The sequence below is a fragment of the Dermacentor andersoni genome, chromosome 4, assembly GCF_023375885.2.
Source record: "Dermacentor andersoni chromosome 4, qqDerAnde1_hic_scaffold, whole genome shotgun sequence".
Taxonomy (NCBI): Eukaryota; Metazoa; Arthropoda; class Arachnida; order Ixodida; family Ixodidae; genus Dermacentor; species Dermacentor andersoni.
This window is the reverse complement of record NC_092817.1, coordinates 111,497,321-111,507,775: the sequence shown is the minus strand read 5'-3', so window position 1 is coordinate 111,507,775 and position 10,455 is coordinate 111,497,321. Positions and strand designations below refer to the sequence as shown.

General features: G+C 45.4%; 1 protein-coding gene across 1 annotated transcript; it reads left to right on the top strand.

Annotated features, from left to right (window-relative positions):
* The first annotated feature begins 3,523 nt into the window (after window positions 1–3,523).
* LOC126537469 (uncharacterized) lies at window positions 3,524–9,424 on the top strand. Its single transcript, XM_050184478.3, has 2 exons — window positions 3,524–3,674; window positions 4,447–9,424. Exon 2 carries the CDS (start codon window positions 4,470–4,472, stop codon window positions 9,150–9,152), a length of 4,683 nt encoding a protein of 1,560 aa, XP_050040435.1. The 5' UTR covers window positions 3,524–3,674; window positions 4,447–4,469; the 3' UTR covers window positions 9,153–9,424.
* Window positions 9,425–10,455: the final 1,031 nt, after the last annotated feature.

Sequence of the window (10,455 nt, the reverse complement as noted above, 5' to 3'; positions counted from 1 at the left end):
CCGGCACCACACGGCCACTTTCAATTGCGATTGAGCCCGATCCAGACTGAAATTCTTGACTGCGATTGGCTCCCTTACGCAGATTGAGCCAAGAAGCCAATCGTGACCAAGAAATTCTATCTCAATCGCGATCAAGTGTGCAGCGTGACATTCGTATCAGTGTAAGTTAAGCAAGGAAGTTATATACTAAAACACCTGGAGTGGAGGTGGCTCCCCAAAAGCTGGTCGTCGCCATCTTGCTTGGGGCAAAAAGCCCAAGCCAACGTAGCAGAGCATGGAGTGTGCTGCCGCACTGCTCTTGTAATGGCATTTGACAATTGTGGCATGCTTTTCTAGAGCATCGCAGCACCTCAGTCGGCCATGGTGAAATTGTGCGTTGCTTTCGGCTGTACATTTGTCTTAAGAAGAAACGGGGAATAACATTTTACCTCTAAGTACATGTTTCTTTTTATTTGCTTACGGCCGCCTGTACGGTGTGCATTTTCTTCAGTAGGGAAGCATTGGGCAGGTGCACGTGCATGATGTATTACTTTACACAAGTCTCGATGTTAAATTTACACCTTAAATCTTCGTTGGTGCATTGCTGCGTGTGATTGGGCTGGGATTTCACTGCTAGCTTCAGCACGCTCGAGTTCTGCTCAAGTACGCGTTTGATCTGATCGTACATACTGCAATGTGTCTGCTTGTAATAGGACTTAAGCAAAAGGGCGCTTATGTACCCAGCATTAGGTACTAGTGGGTACTAGTAAGCAGCTCTGGATGAGCTTTAAATTGTGAGTTTGTTAATGCGTAAGCATTCTTTGGCAAGTACCTCAGCTTCGTCACGCAAGAACTGTAATGCCTTGTATCTGCACAAAAATGCATGATTTGTGAAGTTAAAGACATTTAATTGTTATAGTAGCATAAACGTAGATGAATGGTAGCTTTATAGGTGATTAGAAACGATTTAAACCAATAAAAATTTGATCAGTGAGAATACAGATAGGGATATGTAGGGCTCCATAGAAAAAGCATGGGGAAGCTTATAGTAGTGGTAGGCCAACTGAAATTCAGCTTTGGCCAATTTCAAATTTTGGGGTGGACCAACCTGAATTTCGGGGGTGGGCCACCACCAAATTTTAAGTTGGCCCACCTGCAAATTTAAAGGGAGAGTACCGCTCAGAACATGAATCGGGATAACCCCGCTGATGGAATGATTCCCTCTCATCACGGAGGAAGGAAACTAAGGAGAGGCCCTACCCCCTCCGCGCGCTAGGAGAAAAGTGTGGCGGAAATGACGTAGTAGGTTCTCATTTTTTTTTTTTTGCTGCTTTTTTATTTTTTCTGTTGTATGGATACGCCTTTTGGGCCACAATGGCGGCGTTGTTATGGTTGAGCGCTCACACGTGTTGCTCTGGTAGGTTTCGGGCCGCGGCAAAGGCGCTGAGTGGGCGGGTTTACGTTAGTCACCGTGTCTTGTTGCGCTGTGTTACCTGCACCGTGCTCTGCCAGATGTTGCGCGAGCGCGCGCGCTCCGCGCGCGACACCACGCGCAGCGCGGCGTGGTTTCGCGAAAGATGTAAACAAGCGAGGAGGGTGGCCCAAAAGGCGGAGCATCGCCATGAGCAACGCCAAATTCCGGCTTCACTTTTGCTTCACAAAGAGTGACGTCAGGGCCTCTCCTTAGTTTCCTTCCTCCGTGCCTCTCATAGTGGCTAAAACAAGCCATGTTTTTCTCATTAAACATGGATTTATATTTTTAATTCATCACTAAAAATCACGGAAAATGTCCTTTGGCACCCCATGTGGCAAAAACATGAAGCTGCATAAGAGGTCCACTACGTGACTTTCTACTAGTGTATGCAGTTGCTGGTCTTTTTATTAGTATTAAAATGCAGTATACATTTTTATTATAAGTTTTTTCTGGATTACAATGTGCAGATAAGTCATCGTTTGTGGTGAGCAGAAAAGTGGTGCTGCCTTCGCCTTCCTTTTCAATGAGTTGGCTTGGCTCGTCTATCGACAGAACAACGATGACGGGGGCAAGCCAGCCATGGGTAGGCGTGTACTTGGGGGAAAACGCGGTACAAATATAAGAAATTTCTGTACAACAACACGAACTTATCGCACGAGCCTTTTATTTTCAAAAGTGGTTGAAAAGGGGAAAATGTAGGTGGTTAACCACAGTCACACACACTCCTGTGAAAGCAGAATGATGGGCGGCTTTCACAATTTGCAAGGCGGGCTATCGACATCACTCTCACTTCACAGCATTGTTGGAGGACGGGCTCTTACTTTTTTAAAGGCTGCTCAGATAAAAAAATTCTGCTTCTTAAATATCTACGCACTTTTGGAAGTAGCCGCTGCAGATGTAAACACTACTGAGGGTGAGCTTTGCGTTGTGCCATAGAAAACTAGGTCCTTAAAAATCGGTTGTCAGTCCCTTTAAGTTCGGCCACCCCCAAATTTCAAGCTTACCCACCCCCAAAATTTAAGTAGGGCCCACTCCCAAAATCCAGGTTAGCCCACCCCTAAATTTCAGGTTGGCCCACCCCCAAATGTCAAGTTGGCCAACCCACAAATTTCAGTTAGCCCACCCCCAAATTTATGTTGGCCCACCCCTACTATAAGCTTTCCCATGTGTTTTCTACGGAGCCCTATTGTGGGTATTCTCTCTAGTAATCTTTTTGTTGGTCTAATCACTTATAAAGCTACTAATTATCTACATTTACACTTGTATAGCAAGCATGTGACGCGTCACATGCTTGCTACAACACTATTATAACGATTAAGTTTCTTCGACATTACGCATTGTTGAGCAGGTACAAGGCATTGTACTTTTCTCGTGACGGAGCTGCAGGTATTCGCCTATAGGATGCTTACGCATTAAACGAAGCTAATTATTAAAACGATTTTATGCTCACAAAAATTAAATGTAGTGTCATATTACTGCAACTAAATGGCCTTATCACTAGTAAAATAGTTATATAAGGTGAACAAACATCTTTTTTGCAATTTTTGATCGGGGAAACGAAAACGCACTCGAGTGCCGCGCTTATTCTGCGGCTTGGCTCGCCCTCTTTTGCCCCCGGCAATATAGCCACCGGTGGCTTCGCCACAGAACACCTATATAAACACTTATAACGTATATAAAACTCTTAAACTCTATATAAACGTCTCGCAAGAGACAGTCATTTGAGGGATCGTCCGACCTTTGCGCGCAAGCGCAAGTAGAGCGGGCGCGAGAGAGAAAATCTGGGGGCCGTCTCGTCTTCACTCGCCGCGGCTGAAGCGAACGAACGAACGAGTGAGCGTGCGAATGAACGAACGTTAATCTTAACCGAGTACGACCATCGGCCAACCGCGAAAGCGATCAAAAGACCCAGAGAAAGCTATTCTCTCCCCCCCACCCCCTTCCCCAAAAGCACATTTTGTTGTTTTGTGACTATGCTTCAGCTTCAGTCTGAAAAATGTTACGTATCGCTTCCGCCCGCAGCGCTCATTATTATCGGGCGGCGTTTACAGAAAGGTACAGCAGCACTTGGCATTCCTTTTTGAAACTCGACAAACCCAACATGTGGTGGTGCAACGTTCGCGCGTTCGTCCCTTGAACGTGTTTCTGCTGGCGTCGTGGAATTGAGCTGTGTGCGGAGCCTTCAAAGTTTCGGAATTTCACGCTGCATCAAGTTCGCTATGTAAGTTGTTGATCTCTGTCCAGTCCAGCACATTTCGCTGTGGACTGTTTGCTAGGAGAAAGTCGCGACGCGACGAATGCTTTCGAACGTTTCACAGTTCTGCTGCGTTCGTCAGTTACGGTGTTAAACACTAAGTTTGCATACGAGTCTGGTCGCCATCGTGTGCGAAACTAGTAGGTATATAAGAATGCATGTACTTGTGAGTTTTTTCGTCTGATAAGCGTAGTGTTCTGAAGAAACGAAACCACTGTTCTCTGCTGTTCCATTCGGAAGCTTTTTTCTGACACGACAGTGAGGCATTGCCACTGGCAGCTGACGAAGTGTCACGTAATCGTCGTGTATTGGATAGGCTGGGAATATTGTGATTACATAATGTAACGACTCCACGTCGCCTTGAATGAAATGACGCTGTGTCGTCTTCCCCTGCAGGTTTAAAAAACACGCAGAATTTCCTCCGCCTTCCCTCAGCACACTTTCGCTTTCCTATGAAGAAGCTTCGGTTGTGCTAGAATTTCTGTCAGTTTCATTGTTCAGTACATACGTACTCGTATATTTTGCTGCTGCTTACGCCACATGTGAAGAGTTTACTTGCGGCTTTGTCGGTACATCGCAGTGGTGTAAAGCGCCCGAATAGACGAGGACGAAGAGCGAGCACTTAAATTTAATGCCGCGGTTGACAGTTCGCATATTCTTGTACAACGATATTCATTTGAATGCTACCGGTTCTGGTTAGCTGCTGACTTCTATCCCTCTTCCTTTTTTTTTTTTTAAGGTGGTGATCAAGAGCCGTTCATCATGTCCAACGTCGAAAAGCAGTGCCTTGCTTACTTCACTAACGCCATCCAAGGTGAAAAGCAAACTGAACTGTCACCCGTCAGCATTGCCGATCTGGGCAGTTATTTGATAAGTGCACAGGTGAATCTTCGAAGGCATATCAAGAGTGTCTACAGTGGTGACTTGGTTGAATTCTTCAAGCGTTTCCCAGAAATATTTCAGCTTGAAGGCACTGCAAATGTCTACTTGACTTCTGACATCTTGAAGAAGCATGGCATCGACGAGCTTGAGAAGATGGCTGTTGATTTCTTTAAAAACAAGCTGAAGACCATGAATGCATTCCATTTCTCAGCTGTGCCCTTGATGGCCCTTAGGAAATGCATTGGAGAAGCCCCACTTGGTGTTCAAGCCTTGATGGCCAAGAACTATCCAGCAAAGGACATGAGGAGACTGTTACAGGCCTACCCTGATGTATTTGGCGTTTCTAACTCTGGGAATGTATACCTTGTAGGTGAGGTGCCAAGGCCTTTGGAAGATTGCAATTTCCAGAATTACTGGTCATCTGATGCCAGCTGCATGGATGCTGAGATATCACAGGATGAAGCTGATGCTGTGCAGTTCTTTCGCCGGGTTCTCAACAGTCCTGGAATTGAGCTTGGGAGTTGCAGTGTGGACTCTCTGTTTGCTCAAGTTTGTGAGGCTCCTGACAATGTTCAGCATTTCATCAAAAGTAACTACACAGAGCTCAACTTTCTGGACTTCTTCAGGGCGCACAAGTCGGCATTTTCAGTGACCACAAGTAGCAGCAGTCCCGCAGACATGTTTGACGGAAGCGACCAGCAAGAGTCTGATGAGGAGGAGTTTCCGGCATTGCCTACTACAGAAAATGACTATTCAGAGAAACATTCTGATGATCCCTGGGAGCCTTCGCGTGGCAAGAGTGGTGTTATCGATGCGGAGGTGGCTGCGATCAAGTACTTTGAAGATGTGATAAAATCTCGCATGCAGCGGAATGAGATGACGCATGTTGACCAGTTGCGGCAAGGCCTAGCTGATGCACCTCTAATTGTCTTTTCCTACTTCAGCAATGAGTACCCTTATGGTAAATTTGACAAGTTTTTCTTGGACCATGCTGAAAATTTCAGCATTGAGAGCACGGGGGTAGTTGAGCTTGCTACAACTACCAGAGGTCAGGCATCCAATGGAGGAAATTGTGAACTGGCCCATCATAGTTCTTCCAGCAGCACTTCTGAAGGAAGGGTCTCTGGCTGCGAGGATAATGTAGGTGCATGGCATGCAAGAAATGTTCAAGTGGAAAAGCAGCTTGAGAAATTTTTTGCTGATCTCTTCCACTTAGCCTACTGCTATGGTGTGCGTGTTGTAAAACCGGAAACTGCCCTAGAGATTTCATCGTGTCTTAATCGTAGGCTTACAGGCTACCTCTCAGAAAACTATGGGAAGAATGTGGTGGAATTCTTTCAGCACTACCAGAGCCGTTTCAGGGTGAGCAAAAATGGCAATATTTGTCTTGCCGTTGAAAAGGACATAAGCTCAGACACAACAGCAAAAAAGCAACCAAATGTATTGGCTGTTGATTTTTATATTGCTTTGATGCAACTATTGGAGGCCCATCAAGTCAAAGCCATTTCCCCGGAAGTTCTTTGGAGCTTCTTGCCCCTGACTCCACCTAAAGTGCAAGGTTATTTGAGCAAAGTCTACACTAAAGACAACTTCAAGTCATTTTTTCTCAAGTCGCCAACCAAGTTTGCGATGTCCAAGAACAAGAATGTGTACCTTTCGGCTGGCAGTGGGTCCTCAAAGAGGGATTCCAGTGATATAGATGAATATGACTTCGAAAGTGCCTCAGAAAATACACATGAAGCTTCAGCACTAGAGTATTTTGTTGATCTCATCAAGTCTCTTCGTGTGAACACATATCCAGTGCCCATCAGCATGTTGCAAGAAAACCTTCCCAAAGCTTCTTCATTCGTGAAGGAGTACTTTGAAGAGGTCTACCCACAGGAGAAATTTGTAAAGTTTTTCTTGAAGTACGATGATTTCTTTTACGTGCTTCGGCCAATCAATGTTGTCTGGCTTACAAAAATTGATGGAGAAGTTGCTGAAACTGATGATGAAGTTTGCCCACTTGACACCATGCCCAGTTCATTTAGGTTGGTAGTTGGCGTAGTGGCAGCCGCGTTGCTCGTGAAAAGCCCCAAGCCATTCTCAACAATCCTTGGGCATCTGAACATAGTTAAAGACCAGTACAGCCAAGAACTTAACAAACAGCCAGGAAAAAGTAAGACTGAAAAGCTTTGCTCTCTAGTTAGCAATTGTTTTGACATGTTTAAGATTGTGAAGGACAATACCATTTTGTCATGGCCTCTGAGATATGCCAGCTCTCTGTTATCTGCCCTGGAAGATGCATTGGCTGAAGTTTGTGTGAAGCTTGCTGCTGAAGATATTGTTGAAATCTCAGTCTTCCATGCAACATTACGGCCTAGCACTGAAAGACTGTTCCAGTGTCTCGTTCCTGACATCAAAGCAATGCTGGAGTTCCTGCACCGCAGAGAGGAATTCTTTGTTGTAAATAAGGAGCACTTTGTTGTTGTTCCTAAGTCAGCAGTGCCTGATGACATAGAAGAAATCACACAAATGCTGGAGAAAGAGTTGTTGAAGTGTGACCATGGCAAAACACCACTTTTGTCTGTCCTCGAAAACTTGAAAGACGAAGGATTTAATAATCATTTCAGCAGCAGCACTGTTTTGAAGGTAGTGCTCACGTGCAAGGACAGGTTTGAAATTTGTGATGATTTGTTGCAGCTCAAGGAAGAGCAGAAACACAGCCCTGGGAAACCTGATTCTGGTCACCATGTCGACGTGGGTTCAAGCACAAAACCAGAGGAGACAAAATGCATGCCAGTCAATGGCATGGGCTGGATTATTAGTTTAGATGGAGAGAGCGGACTACTTGCAGCTACCTTTGGTAGCTCCGATGACTACGCTGAAGTTGTTTTCAAGAAAGATGCCCTCAGTGCCACGTCGACTAATTACAACGAACTAATAGTTGGCCAAGAGGTGGAATTCATTGCTGTCAAGGACAGCAATGAATCCGAGTGGGTCATTGTGGAACTTCAAAGTGCTGGCAGTACACCTTGTGGTGAAGATGAAGAGGAAGGTAGTGAGCAGGGAAAACGAGCTCATGCTTGCAATGGTGCGAAGCATCAGTCAGACATGTCTGAGGCTGCAAGTGATGACAACACATCCACTAATGGTGATGACTGCATATTTTACTCCAGTGCCTCAGACTCTGAATTAGCGCAGTCGGCAGCTCCACCATCAGTTGACCATCATACAGAAAATGTTCATTCTCCAAGCTTCACAAATGTGCCCATTGAGGAAGTAGTACAGAAAGGTGAAGTAGTTGTGCAGGAAAGCACTCAGGATGACAGTGCTGATGTTACAATTGTTGATGATGGTTATGATGACTTTGACTGGGATACACCATATGATCGAAGAATTATGAACTTGCCCTCCTTCTCGACAATGGATACGTCTGAGCCATGTGAAGAAGTAATCGGGAGTGTTGCCTCTGAAGGGCAGAGTTCACAAAGTGCGCTTGGTCTGGGTAGACTTTCATCAATGACACATAATGCACCACAGAATGTGCTGGACACAGCCTTGCCCATAAATAATAATCTCGTGCAGTGTGCAACATTACCAGTGATTTCTGTACCTGTGGCTGTTCAGGGTAATGCCACAAGTTGTGAAGCACCAAAGGAGAGCCTTACTGCCTGGGCTGGAGCGGGAATTTGGGACATTGAACCACTTCCAGCAGCTTCCACAGGGCAACTGCAAGGGTCTCAGTCTCCACTTGCCAATCAAAGCATAGACCCTGAAAACAAAACGTCAACAAAAGATTTCAATACACCGGAGGTTCAAGACTTGAATGTGATACATGCCACATCTACGTCACCACCTGTATTGTCGATAGCCTCAGGTCTTCGCAGCAGCCTAATGTCAGACTCCAGTAGGCATGGACTACCACAAAGTGGCAGCAGGTTGTATCACAAAAGACGTGCAGTGGAAGCAGCCTCTAGTGATGAAAGCAGCACTAGCAGTAGCCGAGTTGCTCCCTGTGATATTGATCCAGATTTGTCAGCGGATGATGAGTCTGAGCAAGACACTGACGAAGAAATCTCTGCCTTTCTGAAAAATCAGACCCCAAAGTCTAACAGTGACCACTTTGCAGCAGGTGACAATGGGCTTGTGCCACATAGTGAAAGGCATGTGGATAGATGTTCTACCAGTAGCACTCCAAGCAGGGACAATCAGTGGTACCTTGATGAAGTCCTTCCTTTTGCCAGTGCCATGTGTGACAGGCCTGAGGTGGTGTACTCAATACCTGCCACTGTTGTTCTCGTCACGCCTACAGTTTCAGTACTCAAATCCATTGTTCGAGGTGTTTCTGTCAGGCTTATTGCAAACTCTGATTCTATTGGTAGTCATAACTGGTCAGAGCTTCACGTTGGGAAAAAAGTTGCAGCACGTGCTTTGGGCAACATTGAAGATTCAACATTCCTTCTGGTTGTCAAGTTGCAGCCACTATGGCGCAGAGCAGTTCAGCAGGCAACATTACCGGAAGCTGCAACGCAGACAATTTCTACGGGACCTGTGCTGTCTGCTTCACTTATAGTGGAGTGAGCAGCACACTGTGTGCGCATGTGTGTGCATTGTGCAAGATATATTTAATACTCTTCATCAGGATGTGCCTCCCGAAGTCTGCTTTGGTGCCAGTGATGTGACTTTGGAGTGTGTGTGTTCACCATTTTCTATCGTGTTTTTATTCTGTCTTGGGCACAAAATGAAGTGCAGGAATGAAGGGTAATATAGATCTGTCTATTGTTGTTTTGTATATTGTTTGAGTGACTGTAGTTTTTAATAAATGTACCTGCGTGTCGGTCTGTGATCCCAAACTAGCGCTTGTCTGCCTTTTAAAAATCTAGTTGCAGTCTGTTCTAAATGCTTCAGTACACTAATATGGCATGTCACTTGCTGCTTGTTGGCTGTGTGAAGCATGTGTTGGTGCGGCAGAATCTGCATACTAAAAAAATGAAAAAGCAAAAAAGGCAACTTTGCATGCTTTTGCTGCTAAGCCCTCTTCTAAATGCAAAAGCCGGCTCCAGCATTTGCTGATAGAATCGATGCATGATTATGCAGTAGTAAGCTGTTACTCAGTGTCATTCTGACCTGCAAATTGACAGCAGTGTTACGAGCATGATCAGCACTGTTTTAAATGCGTTCTTTTTTTCATAGCGTCACGCCCATGAATCTGGCTAGCTGCCAGACCTTGAAACTGTTCTAATGGGAGAGTGCAGCTGCTTGATGGGAACTACAGTACACACCCGAAAAATGGAAATAGCTGTGGTAACCATAGGTGTTTAGTTTCACCATAGGGATATTGGATGGATGGTTGGATATTATGACCACTCCCTTTGAAACAAAGCTATTCATAGTTTCCTTTCTCCTGTGCTTATTGTTAGCCCTTCATGTTAGCAAACCATTGAGGCCGATAGAAATTTATCACTCTGAAATCTAGCAGCGATACCTGGCACCTTCCATGGTGGTCGCCTCTAGTGCGAAGTAGGCTCATTCATCAAGCAAAGGCACCACGTGTCTTGCTGTTGTAAATGCAGTGATAGGTTGCCTTCATATGCGCACGGCGCGGGCCTCAATACATGTAGGTCAGAATGTGAGGGCACCCTCCATAAGCACTCGCCAAGTTCACCGCATTTGCTGAACTGAATGCTCACTAGTTCTTGTAGCAGTAGTAGCAGTAGTTTCAACGTGCTCCAAACAGGTAGCAGGCTTCTGCAGCAGAAGAGAGAAAAAATGAATGCTACAACTTGCTGGCACAGAACGTTGTTAGCCGTCCTGAGAAATGCTAGATGGGCATGCATCTGTTAGAACCTGCGTCTGCGTGTGTGCATGATTAGTATTCAGACTT

What these genes read in the sequence shown, in the direction of transcription:
- LOC126537469 (XM_050184478.3), top strand. Translation starts at nt 4,470, where the DNA reads ATGTCCAACGTCGAAAAGCAGTGCCTTGCTTACTTCACTAACGCCATC.